At 41.6% G+C, this 19,392-nt stretch overlaps 1 protein-coding gene across 2 annotated transcripts in view; it reads left to right on the forward strand.

Moving 5' to 3' along the window:
- LOC112114757 (uncharacterized protein KIAA2026) overlaps positions 1-19,392 on the forward strand; it is an 83,158-nt gene that overhangs the window by 35,654 nt on the left and 28,112 nt on the right. For both annotated transcript variants that reach the window (XM_026646517.1, XM_026646518.1), the window contains one exon: positions 11,302-11,378. In XM_026646517.1, the coding sequence (XP_026502302.1) occupies positions 11,302-11,378 (77 nt within the window). The remainder of the gene's footprint in view (positions 1-11,301; positions 11,379-19,392) is intronic.

Consider the following 19,392-nt stretch of genomic DNA (forward strand, 5'->3'; position numbering starts at 1 on the left):
CTGAGATTTAAGTACTGATTCCTTTTAACACATGGGTAATTAATCTGGTGGTGTTTAGTATAAATTCCATCCACACCCTCAACTCTGTTCTTGGAGATGTAAAAATTCTGTTACAATAGCATAAAATGTAATCTAGATCGGTGGTTTTCAAACTGTGAGTCACAACCCAGTACTGGGTTGCGGAATGCAAGGCACTGGATGGCGGCAGCTCTGGTCAGCACCGCCGACTGGGCCATTAAAAGTCCTGCTGGCGGTACTTCCCGGCTAAGGCAGGCTAGTCCCTGCCTGTTCTGGCACCGTGCTGTGCCCCAGAAGCGGCCAGCAGCAGGTTCAGCTCCTAGGCAGGGGGGCCGGGGGCTCTGTGTGCTGCCCCTGCCCCGAGCACCGAGCTTTGGGGCGGGGGGAGGCGGTGCCTGTGGGTGAGAGCTGCATGGAGCTGCTTCTGTGCCTCTGCCTAGGAGCCGGACCTGCTGCTGGCTGCTTCCGAGGAGCCTGCCTTAGCATCCCTGTGCACTGCTGACCGGGAGCTGCCCGAGGTAAGATTGTGCCCCAGTCCCCTGCCCCAGACCTGAGCCCCCCATCAAACCTGGAGCCCCTCCTGTACCCCAAACACCTCATCCCCAGAGCCTGCACGCCCAGCCCAGAGTCCTGACCCCCTCCTGCACCCCAACCCCCTGTCCCAGCCCTGAGCCCCCTCAAACCCAGAGCCCCCTCCTACACCCCAAACCCCTCTTCCCTGGCCCCACCCCAGAGCCTGCAGCAAGCCCAGAGCCCCCTCCCACACCCTAACCCCCTCATTCCCACCCCCACCCTGCAGCCCTGAGCCCTGCAGCCCAACCCACAGCCCAGAGCCCCCTCATCCACAGCTCTGCTGGGTCGCGGGCATCAACAATTTTCTTCAAATGGGTTGGCAGAAAAAACGTTTGAAAACCACTGATCTAGATTTAGAAAGGCCTGTCAACTAGGTCATGAGCATATAATGAAATACTGTAGGACCACTTTATTTTTCGAAGTTGTAACAGGGTTCTTGAAGCATCAGGCCTCTGTGTTTGTCATTCAGCACCAATGTCCTCAGAAATGTGTGTCACTGAGATTTCATTTTATTTGCTAACATCATTCTGTGTTGTGAATCAGTTAATTATCCATTTGTTGTAAGATCTCTGCTGTTTTGAGAACAGGCAGATGCAGACAATGTCAGCATAGAAACCCCTGACGTGCATTCTGTCTCTCGATTTGCTGGACTTCTGAACCTTGCGTATTTCTAGATGAGGAGCTGTTGGGTGGGACTAGAATAGTCTACATTTAAAAATAAAAGAACCACCTAACAAATGAGATTTCAGTTGCCCTCTGAACTTCAGGGAACAAAAGGAGGGGATAAAGTGTGTCCTACACCCTTATAAAGGTAACCAGGTGTTACTATTTTTAACAGATAGTTCAGGCCTGCAATTCAATTTAAGATCTGGTGGGGCAAGTCAATTTTTTTGATGGAATTGGGTTGAAAATGTTACAATTCGTGGAGTTAAGAGGCATGAGGACCAAGTGGCTATATGAGTTCACCCTTAGGTCTGGTCTACACTAAGAAATTAGGTTGGTGTAACTGTGTCATTCAGGGGTGTGAAAAACCCACACCCCTGAATGACACAGTTAAACCTACCTAACCCCTGGTTAGATAGTGCTGGAATTCAGCTGCAGCATTTCAAGTGTAGATAATAAGCCTGTATTTTGCTGTGGCTAATGGCAAGAATTAGAGTGATTTAAGACACTCCCTGTTTTTAGTCCCTGCTTTGGATTTATGAGACTCTGATGGCATAGGCTTCAGACACTCCACTCAAAAGCTCCATTGTGAAAATATTTGCATCTTACTAAAACAAGTTATCAAGAGCCACAAGGTCTCAAACCATATTTTTCTATGCAGCAAACCTTCACCTAACCCCACCCTTCTTTATTATAAGAGGTTCCAGATCTTGTAAACCATTACAATTTCAAGTCAAGAGGAATTCCACACAGGTTACAGGTGAATAGCATTTGCAAAATTTTGTCTAAAAATAATTTCCAAAAGCTAGGTCTTGAGCATTGTTCAAGAGTCTCAAAAAATATCTTTCTGGGATGTTCACTATATTTGCCTTTGTGAGATATTTTGAGAGAATTGCATCAGTGAGACATTACTGTGAAACTTACAAATACAAGTAGTCTTGTTAAAAGTCGGTCAGAATGATAAATATGATCTCCATTGTCCCTGTTAAAATAAATTATGGCTTTCAAAAACACATGGTTTAATTATCAGATATTATTTTAGTGGTGCATCACTTGATAAAGTTCCTTTCTAGGCTAGTGTCAGCTCTATCTCATATATTCAGTGAGTGTGCATTTTCAAACCTGGAAATCTGGCTGATCAAAGACTGCTTTGAGGAAGGAATTAAAATATCAGAATATAAAACCTGCTGAGTGCAGAAGTTATTTGGGTATTTGATACGTTTATTTTTTGCTTAGACTTGCTATAAATTTATCTTGTTACTATGTCTTACTGGACCTCTGCAGAGAGGTCAAGGTATATCAAGTATAGGACTACACTATATTCTTGCATTTTAAAGGTGGTCTTCTAGGTCTGAGTTGAGGTCCATGGACATGGCATTACGGAGAAAACTTGTACTCTTATTGCCAATGCCTGATTTGTGTAGTAGTCCCCAGGGCTGTCAATATGGTAGTTTAAGCACTAAAACTTAAGAAAAAATAAAGTCCTTGTTTTAGAACAGACCTGTGGAACTTTATATAGTACATATTACTCCAGTTCAGAATAAGGAAGGAAAGCTCTCTCTGTCTATTGGAGAAAAGAGGGAGCTGCAATTAGATGTTCTCAGGCTGCGGAAAGTGAATTCTGATGATTTCTCCACAAGCACTTCAAATTTAGTAGTCCAACAAGAATTTTTGTTGTTGTTTTTCCCATTGTTGGGCTTTGGTCTCATTCTCTCAAATAAAATAAAATATTGTTACCACTGGGAAGTTACAAAGAATTGGAAGAAAGCTAATGTTGTGCCAATATTTGAAAAAGGTAAACGGGGACCACCTGGATAGGTATATGTCGGTTAGCCTGACATCAGTCCTAGGTAAAATAATGGAATGACTGATATGGGTCTAGATTAATGAAAAATTAAAAGAAGGTAATATAATTAATGCCAGTCAACATGAATTTATGGAAGATAAATCTTGTCAAGCTAACTCTTTGAGATATCAAGTTTGGGTGATAAAAATAGACGTGTTGATGTAATATACAGGCAGTCCTTTGACTTACAACACAGTCATTGGTTTCTAAAAATTGCGTCTTAAGTTGAAACGTTATAATTGGGAACTGCAACCCACTCCATTGCGGGACCGAGCGTCGTAAAGTCGAAACCAATTGTTGTAAGTTGAATCAGCGTGTCAATCCAGAAGCATCGTAAGTGCTGTTTGTCGTAAATTGAACGTCGTAAAATCGAGGACTGCCTGAACTTAGACTTCTGAAAAGCATCTGGCTTGGTACTGCACAACATTTGGATTAAGAAACTAGAATGATACAAAATCAACATGGCACACAGTAAATGGATTAAAAATGGGCTAATGGATGGGTTTCAAAATGTAAATGGGGAATCATCAAGAAGTAGTTGTGCTTCTAGTGCTAGTCCTATGCTAGTTATTTTCCCCAATGACCTGGAATAAAACAGAAAATCATTACTGATAAAATTTGCAGATGACACGAAGATTGTGGGAATGGTAAATAATGAAGAAGATTGTTCTGGATCAGTGACCTATCTGGATCTTTTGGTCAGCTTAGGCACAAGCAAGCAATATGCATTTTATTCTGGCCACATGTAAAATCATATATTTTAGGAACAAATAATGTAGGCCATACTTACAGGATGGGGGGACTCCATCCTGGGAAGCTGTGACTCTGGAAAAAGACTTGGGAGGGTCCTGTTGGATAATAGCTCAACATGAGCTCCCAGTGTGAGGTTGTAGCCAAAAAGTCTGATGCTATCCTTGGGTGCATGAACAGATGAATATTAAATAGGAGTAGTAAGGAGGTTATATTACGTCTGTGTTTGGCACTGGTATGACCACTACTGGAATAATGTGTCTGCTCAGTCATCTCATTGGCTTACATTTTTCAGATATTTAAAAAAAAAAAAAAAGTCTGTGCATATATAATATGTATACACCTGTGTTTGAATAAGTGTGTAATGCAAGGAGTGATTTGCAAATTAAATGTCTTGGCCCTGACAGCACCAGCTATGTGTGCAATTGCAAGGCTGTCACATAATATTAGAGGGAAGCCATCTCCCTCCTAAAATCATATCACATTGTGTTTTGCAGTAACAGCAAGTAATCTAATCCTAGTTTAATATATCACAAAACCTACTCTCTCTTGGCTGAAAATTAAATGCTCGTGTGCCTTTTCCGCCTCATTCTCTACACATCTTCCACCTTCTACAGCGAATGACTCAGAGTCGTAGAAACAACGGCCATATTCACTACACACCCCTCATTCTTTCACTGAGTACTAACTGAGGCAAAGGTCCTATGGAAAAAAGATCATGTGATTAATGACTGAATTGTGGTGCATTCACATAATAATACCATGTAGTTCTTACATTGCACTTTTCATCAATAAATCTCCAAGTGCTCATAAGGAAGCAGAATTAATGAAGGCATAATGAATTCTGTAATTTCCTAGCTTTTGAATATTTAGTAAATTTTTTTTAAAATGTAGCTAAGACAGCTCTTGGGGTACCCAGGACTGAGAGTCACCTTGTTATCCCCTGCCTCCAGCATGAGGGAGTCTTGTTTATGGCAGCTGAGTGTTAGCTCCCTAACATCACCAGCCTTTCAGCCACTCAAGCACTTTCATCTGGGCAATGCTAACCCAGTCTTCACCTTGCAGGTTAACAGGTGCGTCCCTGTTCCCAAATCCCTTTGAATTATTACCCTGTGATATCTAGCCCCTGACACTGGCTACTCATAGATATCCCCAATCCTGTGCCCCCAAAGGAGCAGTGTACCCCAGTTCACCAGTTTTACCTTAAACCACTGCTCTTGTAAATTACATAGTACCTGTGAGCACTTATAATAAAACAAAAGTGGATTTATTTAAGAAAGAATACAGATTTAATTAGAAACAAGACAGAGTGAGGGAAAGAAATGGAACTTAAACCCAATATTGAGAACTTTGGCTATGATAGTGCTATCTATTTTTTCACTATTTTGTTCACAAACTCATCAGATTAGGCCTGTTCTTGATATAGTGCTCAAAACAGTCCACTACTGAGTACCATTGCACATCTTGTGGGAGAGTTAGCTTGGTTCCTCCCACTTTTTTCAGTGCAGCTGCTGCAAAGTGGTTGTTAACTGGAATATTTTGCAGTTTCAACAACGTTCGCCTTTATTTCTGGAACACTGAAGTCTTTGGCGAGGAGGTGCATCAAATAAGCACTGCAACCGTATGTTATTAACTTGGGACTCTCTTCACTCTTTTCTAAATAGTTTCTTCTAATCTTGGAAACATTTGCAGCATTGTCTGTGACCAAGCTGCGTACTAGACATTTGAATTTTTTTTCAGTTTGTTATGGCTTTTACTGCTACTTCTTGTAAGTATTCTGCTGTGTGTGCATTTCTTGATGTATCAATTGTTTCTGTAAGGAAGACATTCCCTTCTTTTGTTGTCACACAAGCACATACAACAGGATCATTGTGGACATTGCTCCACCCAGCAAGACTCAGGTTAACAATTTTACCCTCTAGACCTTTTGCACACTGCTCAATTTCTTTTTCATACACTTTATCCAGCAATTTGCCTGCTACATCTGCTCTGTTGGGTGGACTGTATCCTGGTCTTAATGACCGAACCATGTTAATGAAGTGTGGTTTCTCAATCATACGGAAAGGAGAGTTTGTGCGTAAACAAACAGGGCAATTTTTCCATCAATTACCTCTTTTTGTAATCTGCTGGTTCTTATCACAAACTTATCTATTGTTCTGGATGATGGAGATTTTTTTTTTTCTTTTTGCTACAGGTGATATACTGTGGCTATGTGACATACATGATGTGACAAACACTACCATTGTCAGATAACTCTGAAATTATAGAAAATGGTGGTGATCTTGAAGATGGATAGTCTTCAGAATCCTGTATGTTGAGGATGGATTCTCCTAAACAAAATAAGTCAATGCAGTTATTTAATTATTATTACCATACTGCTCATTTCATATTACTCATTGCATTCACTGACACTCAGTACTACTTTAAAGGTAAAATTGTAAAAGAAAGATCTGCCTATTTCAGCTATTTTTTAATCACAACTGCATCTAAAATGATAGTACCATAGAGTAACAACTATATTTTTTGCTCAAACATGAGAATTCAAGAATAGTTCAGAAGGAAGACAGGCAGTCCTTAAGAAAGAAGTATGAAATAAAAAAGTTTACCAACTTGAAGATCCTCCATGTTCAGACCTGTTCCTTTCATCATCTTCAACGCAGCTTCCTCCTGAGAAGGAACACTTCTTCTCATGATGTTGTTTCATTAGGGCAACCAGGCCTTGCATTTCTTTGTTGCACCGTTTGCATTTTGCACGCATGCCTGTCTTACCCACAGGTAGAGGAACTTCATTAAAATATTCCCCACTGGGTCTCTTTTACGGCCTGCTGTCATTATAGGTTTTCCCTTCTAATGAGAGAATGGTATGGTAGATCTCAAATCAAGGAAGGCTACGCTCAGAAAGACTTCAAGACTTCTGGAATATGCTGCTCAAACAGTTTCACTTTTGTTTCTACTGCATGTCCCTCCCTTCTCACATTTATCTCCAGACTTCTTCTCCTTGTCCAGATCTATTCCACCCCCAACAATCTTCTATTCATTGAACTTTTTGAAACTTTGCACTTTTAGAGAGAGGTAAGGGATTGACGCTGTGTACACAAATTTGCAGAGGGACAATAGGGTTGAGGTCTGTTATTTCTCACCCCTCTATGTATGTATGTATGTCTGTCTGTCTGTCTGTTTAAAAACATTTTTGCTGTTAACAAGCATGTTATCTCTGGAGACACAAATCTGCAGTTTGAGAACTGCAAAACTAAGCATCTCTGATGGTATCTTCTAGACTGAGCACTGAGTCCCATTGGGTAGATAGAAAGATTAATCTATACAGAAGCCCCTGGAACCCCATAAGATTGGGTCCCTAATCCATGAACTATTGGAACTCATTTACAAAACTTTTCTTAAACATTACATGAATATATTGTCTCATACTATAGAATTAGAATTTATAATCCCTATTCCATGATGAGATAACTTTGAGCTATAATGTATCTTAATTAAAACTATTTTTAGATAGGTTTTTTTCCTTAAAAAGCATTTTATCAAAAAAATCCGATTTTTTTTAAAGTTTTTTTTAAAAAATCATTTTTTCCACCCTGATTTTATGCAAGATAAGTTATGTGAGATGTCATTGGAGAAGTTTTGCATATTGACTATGTATCTATATTTCAAATGTAGTTACACCTCGGTAATTCACAATAGACAAGATGCTTTCAGTCTAGATAATGGGTGGGGAAGGGCCTATTCATGGCAATGGACCATTAGGAAAAAACAGTAGGCATTAGGAGAAGCTTATCTCCCACATAAGCCTTCCTGAGACCACTCTACACAGCCTGTGAGTAATGGCTGCTATGAATCTACAAGGACGTGATCCGACCACATACTGCTGGACTCCATCTTGGGATGTCAGTATTTTTCCACAGACTGGTCTGGGAACCAAGCTTTGAAACAAAGGATTCCCACCATATGCAAAAGCTGTATAAGGCAGGGAGTGACATCTTGTAGTGGTCTTCACTCCCCATGCAAGAAGACTCCAGGAAACCCCTGAGGACCGACTGAACTGGGGGAAGTGCTGGGCCCAAGCTAAAGGGATTTCTAGCCTGTGAATGAAACACTTGGGCATTCCAAGCTGTAAAGCAAGTGCAGCTTGCCTCCTAAAGAATCTGTAGCCTGCTTGTATCATCTCTTAGGGTGAGAATCTGCTAATTCATATCCAATCTATTTAGTATATTAAGATTAGCTTGCATTTTTTGTTTATTTGCTAGGTAATCTGCTTATCTGTTTGCTATCCCTTATAATCACTTAAAACCTATCTTCTGTAGTTAATAAACTTGTTTTTATTTTATCTAAACCAGTGAGTTGGAGTGAAGTATATGGGAATCTTAGCTCAATGGGCAAAGACTATTGCATATTCCTCTCCAATTGAGGGAGGGGGTGAACTTTATGAGTTTATGCTGTACAGTTCCCTGTGCAGCGCCAGACGGTATAATTTTGGGTTTATACTCCAGAGGGGGTGTGTGCCTGGGGAGCTGGGAGTTACCTTAGCTGTGGCCTTCCTATGCAGGGGCTGGTCAGAGAGCCTGCATGTAACTGCAGCTGGGTGTGTCCCTACCTGTATGAATGCTGGTGAAAGTGCAGGCTGCAGGGCTTTTCAACTTGTTACAGCAGTACAGTGTGAGAGGGAGCCCAGGCCGGTGGGTCAAGGGGCTCAGTGGTACCCCAGCACCAGGTGGCACCCCGGGGGGAACCCATCACAGGGTCCCACAAGGATGTGTCCTGGGTCCAATTCTAGATATCTTCATAAATTTGGATAATGGCATAGAGAGTAGTTAGAAAGTCTGTGTACAATAACAAGCTGGGAGAGGTTGCAAGCACTTTGGAGGACAGGATTAGAATTCAAAATGATCTGGACATAAATAAATAGGATAAAATTCAGTAAGGACAAATGCAGAGTACTCTGCTTAAGAAGGAATAATCAATTGCACAAATACAAAATGGGAAATGACTACCTAGAAACAAGTACTGCAGAGAAGGATCTGGGGGTTATAGTGGATCACAAACTAAATCTAAGTTAACAATGTAATAATGTTGCAAAAAAAGCGAACGTCATTCCAGGATGTATTAGCAGGAGTCTTGTAAGCAAGACACAAGAAATAATTCTTCCATTCTACTCAGCACTGATAAGGCCTCAACTGGAGTAAAGTGTTCAGTTTTGGGCACCACGCTTTGGGAAAGATGTGGACAAATTGGAGAAAGTCCACAGGAATGCAACAAAATTAATTAAAGATCTAGAAAACATGACCTATGAGGAAAGATTTATAAATGGATTTGTTTAGTCTGGAGAAGAAAAGACTGAGGGGGACATGATAACAGTCTTCAATTACATAAAAGGTTGTTATAAAGAGGAAGATAATAAATTGTTTTTCTTATCCATTGAGGAAAGGACAAGAAGTAATGGGCTTAAATTTTAGCAAGGGAGATTTATGTTAGACATTAGGAAAAACTTCTTAGCTGTAATGGTAATTAAACACTGGAACAAATTACCTAGGGAGTTTGTGGAACGGCTGTCATTGGAAGTTTTTAAGAACAGGTTAGACAAACAGGGATGGTCTAGATAATACTTAGTCCTGCCTCAGTGCAGGGAACTGGATTAGATGACCTATTGAGGTTGCTTCTAGTCCTACATTTCTGTGATTCCAAGGGGTTTATAAATCCCTTCTATTAAAATATATATAATTTTTATGTAACTGTGGATGTTCTCATTATCCATATTAATGTGTAATCTGTTTTTGAATCCTAGAAAGTAGTTGGCCACGATGAGACATTGTGACAATGAGTTCCACACATTCTTTATGCGTTTTGAAAAAAATGATTTTCTTTTAATAGTTGTATAATTTGTCACCTTTCAGTTTAATTGAATGTCCCCTTGTTCATATGTTGTTATAGCAGGTACGAGTGCTCAGTCTTTGTTTATACTATTAATTATTCTCTGTTCATCTATCATGTCCTCTTCTATTCATGTTCTTTTTAAATTATAATATCCCAGTGGTTTTCAGCTGCTTCTCATATGGAAGTCTTTCCATGTCCACAGTTATTTTTGTCTCCCATCTCTAGACGACTTCTGTTTCTGCTATATCTTTTTTGAAATAGTGTGATGAGAACAGAATATTCCATAACAGAGTATTCCAGGTGACAATGTATCATTGATATATATAAATAATATTTTCACTATTATTTTCTATGCTGTTCTGGATGCATCTTAACAGGAGCCATATCTTTGAATTTTCACTACAAAGCACATTGCACACTAAAATAATAATTAAAATTTATCAGACTAAATTTGGAAAAATATGGACCAAAATATGGTTAATGAAATTTTAATCACCTCACAAAAACCCCTGAAACACTTACTCCAGGCAAGTCAATGAGAAGAATTTGGTAATTTTTTACCTGATCCATACTAGAGGGGGGGAAAAGGGAACTTTATGTGGTAGGTTGTTTTTAAATTATTTGGTTATTTTTGTTCATTTGCAGCTTTTTGCAAATTACTCTGAGATTTGGAATAGTAATAGCAGTCTTGGCAGAGATGGATTAATGGTTAGAGTGCAAATGAAGAGATCAGTGGTGTTAAATATGTACAGTTGTGGGTGGTTGTAGAAATAAAGACATTTATTCCCTGGGTATCTTGCCCACATGTAACATTTATAGCTATTTTGTTAGATTGAGAGGTTACAAGGAATATTATCCCTGATATTTCAAGGGTAAACTGATTGCCTTTAAAGTTGAATAGGAATTTTTCTTTCATATCATTACATTGTGCAATTGGGAAGGAAACGCATTGTGGGGAAGGTGTTTGCTTTTTCTAAAGCAAGATTAGGTTTTGGCTGCAGCCAGGTACAGGTTGCTGGACTAGACTGAGCAGTGGTCTCCTCTGGTATGGTAACTCCAGTGTGTCCATGAGGTGATTTCTAGAAATTACTTGTGCTCTGAGAGCACACTTAATATCACATGCCAAAGGCCCCAGGCCTAGTGTGTGGATCAATGTGGGATACTAACATCAGAGAAGAGTTTTTGTAGGTAAGTGTGTGTTTTTTGTTTTTTTTTAACCCAATTTATGTTTCTGGTTTAAATTATGCATCTTCCCCCTCTCCCCATTCCCCCATCACAATGGTAGTGTGAATGTTTCTTTCACAGTTTATTAATGTTCTTAATTTTCATTTGGTGTGTTGGAGTTTATAGTGGGTTTGTTCATTGTTGAAATAAGGCTGCCCCGCACACAGGTACTTGTAGTTTAATGTTTGCTTTTGCTGAGTCCGGTTCTGTTTCATGATGTTTACATGACTCACCATCAGCTATCTGTTAGTTAAATTATAACTTTCAAGGTTGTATGTAATTTGGTTTTATTAATGAAGCGCAATAAACAGCATTATGAAGCTTTTCTCTTTTAATCTTACAAGGAAAAAAATCCATATCTAAAAAAGCAATTACAAAGAAGAGGAAAGCTGTCACAAAGCCTACGGTGCCAGAATTTCAGGTAAATGTCTTAATTTTTGTTCTATATACTTGAAATCTAAATGTCTTTAGAGTATGTATCTCCTACTGCAATTGGCTGTGACTCTAGAAGTTATGCTTGCAATTAATGAGGAGTGACTCTTATTTTCTTCCCATCACAGACAAGCAGATCCAAAGAATTAATCTGATAGGATTTTCAGATGTGTGTGCTGCTTTTTGTGGTAGTAAATGTTTTCGTATATATTTAATCATGTACAGCCTTACATAGTGTTGCTGAGAGCTACTTAAGTAAGATCGTTTGTCAAGGAAAAAATTACAGAACATGCTTTGAAAAACTAATAGTGGTTCAGGTAATACTGTGTACATATTAACAGACCTGTAGTTTCTATGGGTATAATTAGTTGCATTTTTACATGTTGTGTGACATTGCATATCCTTGTATAAGGGAGACCTTGCTTGATTTACTCTGAGACTGAAAAAAGCCAGACTTGTGAAATCTTTTTTTTTTTTTAGTTTTAACTCTTATCTGTACATGAACTTTAGACTGGAGCGCTCAGAGAATGCTAACTATAATAGTGTTGTTTTCTTGTGCTACTACAGCTAAAGTCTTTCAGTATTTCTGTTATAGATCATGATTTATGTATGCCTGTTCACTTGGATTGGAGTGCTCCTGTAACTACAAGAATGTCTTTTTACTCTTTTATATCTCTTACCTAAAAAAAGGCATCAATAATATTCTTAGCACTTAGGCCTTACATAAATTGTAATAATTCTGGAAAACCACAAATAGAACCATTTCTTCTGTGAAGATGCAGTGTCCCAGAAGAGGTCACAGGAAGAATTTCTAAATGGTAATGCTTTGTAACTAACCCTAGATGCTAGATCACTACCTATAGCTAAACATTTTTGTTGTGCTCCTAGTATGGTACTAGATTGCAACTAGCATCTGTAGAAGTGCTAGATTATGGAGGAGGAAAGGGTACTGATACAAGAGAGGGGAGAAAGGAAAATATGTCAAGTATGCCACAAAAATTGTATTTTCTTGGCATATTATCCACATGTATTTTAATTTATAATTAAATATTCATAAGGCCCTGAATATGCTATTGTTTTTTAAAAACTGTTTGTTAGTCGAGCTATGATTCCAATGTAGACAAGACATAACTTATCTAAACTGTCTTCCAGATACTATGGAGCCCCAGTGAGTTTTAAAACTATTTTAACTAAGTTATGACCTGTCAATACTGACAGTACAGCCTTACTAGGAAATCTTTTCTAATAGTGTGCAGGCAGGGCTGAAAAAGAGGAGTCCTGTCCAAGCATATATACATATGAAAGGAGTTATAGTGGAAATACTGCTAAAGTTTTTGGATATGGCAGGATAAAGTGTGCCTTTATAATGCTCTCCTGGTGACCTGTGCTCTAAATATGTACTCAAGAAATATTTATAGCATTTCATTAATATAGTGGTAGTCTTTTAATTAAGTGAGGCTCTGCAAGCCTGTTTTTAGGGTATGAAATATGCAAAGTGAGGCACTTTAATAATCATAAGAGTATTGCTATCTTTGCACATAGATCTATTGTAAAATAAATACATAAAGGTCAGAATTGTTCTCAGAAGTTGCTTTATATACATGAGACATATCTGGCAATATAGAAACTCTTCACATTGTACAAAACCGTAATGTGGACATGCCAATTACATATTATTTATTGAACTTTATCAGGATAGACCTTATTGGGGAGATCCTTTAAAAAGAATATCAGTGGCCGAGCAAATTATTATTCACACCTTGTAACAGCCACAAGGTGTGAATGCCCAAAATACAAACATGTAATTAACAGCAGTATTAACTGGCGGCACCAGGGTCACTTTTCGACTGGACATTCCGGTCGGAAACCAGATGCCTGGCAACCCTAGCTGGGCGGGGGTCACTGTCACTGTGCCTTCATGGGTCACAACTGAGAATACCAAATTCAGGACAAACTGCTGAGAAATAGGGCAGACACCCCCCAAAACTGCTGGTTATGCTCCCAAACCAGCAACAAAAGTAAATTTCTGTTTCACCACACTGGCTAACAAGAAGTCAAAAAAGCAGTCTCCTTAGGCATTCCAATCTTGGATTCAACACCCAGACATTAAAGAGAGTGGTTATTTAAACCCATTTCATCAAACAAAAGGGTCCTCTGATTCCAAAGGATCAGCCACATACCCAGGTCAATATATAACTCAGATTTTACTCAGTAATCACGCTGTTGCCAATCCTTTAGTATCTAAAATCTAAAGGTTTATTTATAAAAAAAGAAAGAAAGGTGAGAGTTAAAATTGGTTAAAGGAATCAAATACACACAATAATTGCCAAGTCCTTGGATCAGTCTTGTAGCAGTGATGGAATAAACTGCTGGCTTGCAGGGGCGGCATGTTTGTAGAAATTTTGGTGGTGCCCAGAACCTGCCCCCCCCAACTCCGCCCCCAACCTGCCTAAGGCTCTGGAAGGGAGTTTGGGTGGGGGGAGGAGGTCTGGGGTGCAGGCCCTGGGCTGGAGCAGGGGATTGGGGTGCAGGACGGGTGAGTGGCTGGACTCTGGGAGGGAGTTTGGGTGGGGGAGGGGGTCTGGGGTGCAGGCTCTGAGATGGAGTTTGGGTGCTGGGTGCAGGCTCCGGGATGCGGCAGGGGGTGGAGGTGCAGGCTCCGGGATGGAGTTTGGATGTAGGCTCTAGGCTCTGGGCTTGTGCAAGGGGTTGGGGTGCAGGAGGGGGTGAGGGTTGCAGGCTCTGGAAGGGAGTTTGGGTGCAGGCTCTGGGAGGGAGTGCGGAGGGCTGGGGTGCAGGCTCTGGGAGCGAGTTTGGGGGCAGGAGAGGGTGTGGGAGAAGGGGGTGGGAGTTCAGGCTCTGGGGCGGAGTTTGGGTGCTGGCTCTGGGCTGGGGGTCGGGGTGCAGGCTCTGGGAGAGAGTTTGGGAATGGGAGGGGGTGTGGAGGGAGAGGGTGCAGGCTCTGGGAAGGAGTTTGGGGGCTGGAAGGGGTGTGGAGGGAGGGGGTACAGGCTCTGGGAGGGAGTTTGGGGGCCAAAGGGCGGGGTGCAGACTCTGAGAAGGGGTGGGGGAGTGTGGCACTTACCTGGAGCTCCTAGGCAGGGTGGGCCGGGAGTCTCCATGTGTTGCTACCCCCAGGCACTGCCCCCGCAGCTTCCCATTGGCCACAGGGGCTCTTGGGGCGGCACACAGACCCACCCTGCCCAGGGGCTGCAGGGAGGGGCCGGCAGCCACGTGGAGTGAGCAGTCAGGAAGCTGCTCAGCTCTGCTGCGCTGCCAGTGATGAGTGGGGGCCACGGGCTGTTTTAAATGGCCTGGGGGACGCACCGGGCGGAAGGCGGGGCCAAGAGAGAGACCGGGCTCAGAATGCTGGAGCCGGGCCCATGGTGCCCGGGTACCACGGGCCCATAGAACTCGCCGCCCATGCTGTCTTGTTAAATCTCTGGTTGCTTCCAAATCATTGGAAGGTCCTCAGTCCTTTGGTTAGAATGCTCCCATTAGCATAAGTTCATAGTCCAGAGGTTTGAGCAGGAAAGAGGCAAAATGGAGGTGTTTCCAGGGCCTTTTATAGCTTTTGCCAATTGAAGGGAAATCCATTGTTCTTACTGTGGAAAATTACAGGTAACAAGATGGTGTTTGGAGTCACATGGGCAAGTCACATGTCCATGCATGATTTTGCTCAGTCATAGCAGAAGCCATTACCGGTACTCTAGTTAGAAGTCCATCAGGTGTGCATGGGCGTCTTCCATGGTCCATTGTGAGTTAAGTGTTCCTTGATGAGCCGTTTAACTTGTATAGTCCCTTCGAGATGTGCAGGCTAAATACCTTGTGGGCGTTACCACAGGAGCAAACATATTTGAAATACAGGAATACGGCCAATACTCATAACTTCAAATACAAAATGATACATGCATACAAATAGTATAATTCTATTCAGCAAATCAGAACCATTCCATAGACGCCTTACTTGACACACCTTGTATAAGATTTGTTGCAATTATATCACAGTGGTAGCAACAATAATCTACATGGTCATATTTTAATCAGATAATGCCACAGTCACCTCTGTATGTCACTAGCTTCTTCTTGGGACTTCTTGGATCCAAGAAGTCCCTAACAGCAGAGCAGATGGAGGATAACTGCACAGTGGAGGTGAAACTGTTGTGTAATGTTACAACAGCTGTGAAGGTGGATGAAGGCTGCAGCAAATAGAGCATTTCCAATTGTCATGGTGTCCATGCCATTGGTTTCAAGTCCTCTATCTGTCAAGGATAATGTGGTGACGGTTGTGCATCAGTCTTCCCACTTTAAAAGAAGTTCCGCACAGGCATCTTCCAGTTTTTAGGAAAATGACTTTTGCACAAGTCAAAAGTCCGGTGGCGATCGGCGAGTGGCGATGGGAACAGGACAGTGAAATCCGGAAGTTCCTAGTCACAGACCAACACACAGGCGGTGGGTGTGGGATACAGTTGTCTTGCTCAAGGATTGAGGCGGGTCGAGCATCTCGGCAGCTGCACCCATGACTGAGCAGTCCTTTTTAGGATTCACCCTGCTCACCCCACATGGGGAGGGGTTTAGAAAAGGTACCTTAAAAATTGTCTTTCCTCTGTTTTTCCTGGCTGGATAGCTGCATCCAGCAGGATCACCACCTTAGCGATCGAAAATGTAAAAACTTTTCAACTTTGGAACTTGGAATGTACGTACCCTGATGGACAATTCAAACAGTGACTGACCAGAGCGATGTACAGCCATTATTGCTTGTGAATTGAGTTGGTTTAACATCAATATTGCTGCTTTGTCCGAAACTAGAAGAGCTGATGAAGGACAGGTGAGGGAGAAGACAGGAGGATACATCTACTTCTGGAAGGGAAAATCTATAGATGAACCCCGATTGCATGGAGTGAGCTTTGCTATAAAGAACAAGCTCATACGGTGCCTCTCTTAGGTACCAGTTGGCATGAATGAGCGGTTTATGACACTCCGACTGAAGCTCACCAAAAATCAAGAGGCAACTATTGTGAGTGCCTGTGCACCAACACTGGATGCCGATGAGAATGTAAAGGAAGATTTTTTTATTCTCAGTTGGAAACCATTTTATTGGAGACCCCTACAGAAGACAAGATCATCCTTCTGGGGGATTTCAATGCACATGTTGGACGAGACTCAGACCTGTGGAAAGGAACTATCGGGAAAGAAGGAGTTGGCAAAAACAATTCAAATGGAATTCTGCTTCTGACCAAGTGTGCTGAACATAAACTTATTGTTACGAACACCCTTTTCTGACAAAAAGAAAAGTTCAAAACATCTTGGAGACACCCACTGTCAAAGCACTAGCATCCCCTCGACTACGTTATAGTTTGTGCCCGAGATTGTAGTGAGGTACTTCTCACAAGAGCAATGACAAGTGCTGATGACCGTTGGACTGATCATTGCCTTATTCGATCCACAATGAAAATTAAGATGGCTCCCAAATGGAGGCTGCAAAAGAAGCAGGTCAGGCGCAAGCTGAAGGTTCAAGATTTGAAGGACCCTATTAAGCGTGACCACTTCCAAGCAGTCTTAGAAGAAAAGCTTCCATCAGAGTTTCCAGAAGCAATTGAAGAACTTTGGAGCCAATTGAAAGCAGTAATCATCAATGCCTCTGAGGAAACCTAGGCTACCAAACCAGAAAACATCAGGACTGGTTTGATGAGAATGATTCTGAAATTTAGCAACTCATCAATGAGAAGAGAATGGCATTTCATGTTAAGCAAAACAACATAAATTGTAATATAAAGAGGGAAGCCCATGCCAAGGCGAGGGCGGAAGTACAATGTAAAACAAGAGAACTTAAGAACAAATGGTGGCCTGAGAAAGTGCAAGAACTCCAACATCTCACGGACATCCACAATACATGTGGTATCTTTAGTGCCACCAAGGTTGGCACTATTTGTTGGCCAATTTGTCATGGTATGAATCCTCTTCGCTCTAAGGACGGAACCACACTTTTGAAGGACAACGAAACCATTAATTCTCGTTGGAAAGAACATTTTGAAGATCTCCTTAACAGTAATTCTGTGGTTGTAGATGAAGTCCTTGGAGCAAATCCCTCAACGACCATTTAGGGACGAGCTCGGAGACCCTCCCAATTTGTATGAGGTACACAGTGCCACCATGCAGATGAAGAACAACAAGGCAGCAGGTCTAAATGGGATCCCTGCTGAAATCTTTAAAAACGGTGGACCAGAGTTAATTTGGCAGCTTTACATGCTTCTCCTTAAAATCTGGATAAAGGAGGAGCTACCCCGTGAAATGGGGGATGTCACCCTCTTCAAGAAAGGGGATAAAGTGGATTGTGGACATTATCGTGGTATCTCCCTCCTAACCATTGCAGGCAAAGTTCTGGCGCGGATCCTTGCAACCCGCCTTCTACCCTGTCAGAAGAAATTTTACTGGAGTCAGAGTGGTTTCCGACCATGTCGTGGAACTGTGGATATGATCTTCACAGCACGGCAGCTGCAAGACAAGTGTCAGGAGCAAAACCGACCACTATACATGGCTTTTATTGATCTAACTAAAGCCTTTGACTCAGTGAATCGCCGTGCCCTCTGGACTGTACTTTCTAAGATTGGATGTCCTGATAAATACATCAATGTCCTAAAATTGCTTCATGATAACATGAAAGCGACTGTTCTGAGCAGCACTGGCTCTGAGTGAACCTGTCATAGTACAAACATGACTCAAACAGGGATGTTTCATCGCTCCAACTGTGTTTGCGGTTTTTATTGCCGTCATTCTTTACCTAATTGCTGGGAAGTTTACAGGTGGCGTTGAAATAACAGAATGGATGGAAAACTGTTCAGGCTTAGCAGGCTGAAAGCCAAGAGTAAGATTTCCACAACATCTATTGTGGAACTTCAGTATGCTGATCACAACGCAATCTTTGCCCACTTCAAACGATCTTGAATGTGTTTGCTGATGCTTACGCATGTCTTGATCTCACTCTTAATATCAAGAAGACTAAAGTGCTCTATCAGCCCTCTCCAAATGAGGTATTACATGCCCCATCTATCAAAATCAAAGGAGAGGCACTGGAGAATGTCGATCATTTCCTCTACCTTGGAAATCATCTTTCATCCAAGGCAGATATTGATGCAGAAATTCAACATCGCCCGAGCTGTGTCAGTGCAGCTTTTTCTCGTTTATGGCACAGGGTCTTTAAAGATCATGACATTCGAACAGACACCAAGCTTCTTGTTTATCAAGCTGTTATTCTCCCAACACTGTTGTATGGGTCTGAAACTTGGACAACCTATAGACACCACTTGAAAATCCTTGAGAGGCACCAACAACGCTGCCTTCGTAAGATTCTGAAGATCAAATGGGAAGACAGGCGCACCAATATTGGTGTTCTGGAAGAAGCAAAGACCACCAGTATCGAGGCAATGATCATCAGTCAGTAATTCCATTGGACTGGTCACATTGTCCGGATGCCAGACCATCGCCTCCCAAAACAGGTCCTGTTCTCTCAGCTAAAAGAAGGGCACCGTAACGTGGATGGACAACGGAAGCATTATAAGGACTTGCTGAAGGACAACCTAAAAAATGTAATATTGACATTGATACTTGGGAGACACTTGCCCAGGATCGCTTAAATTGGAGTGAAGTCCTACGTGATGGTTCCCTGCATTTTGAACTTGCTCGCCAACAAGCCGAAGAGGACAAGGGCGCAGGAGGAAGGAGAGACTGGTCTCCAGTCATGGTCAACAGCCTCCTGCTGAGCCTGAAAATATCTGCCCTCATTGTAATAGAACTTGTGGTTCAAAGATTGGCCTTATTAGCCACCTGAGGACCCATAACTCTCATGGAAGATGATCATACTCGGTAATGTGTGATCGCCCATCATCATCGTCATCATCATCATGTCACTAGCAAACTTACAGCATATTTCAGTAACAACCATACAGCAAAATCTGATTACTTCATACACACTAATGATATACATATTTTGGCAGAAAAATGGG

Source organism: Terrapene carolina, unplaced genomic scaffold (genome assembly GCF_002925995.2).
Source record: "Terrapene carolina triunguis isolate 2854851 unplaced genomic scaffold, T_m_triunguis-2.0 Scaffold35098, whole genome shotgun sequence".
Taxonomy (NCBI): domain Eukaryota; kingdom Metazoa; phylum Chordata; order Testudines; family Emydidae; genus Terrapene; species Terrapene triunguis.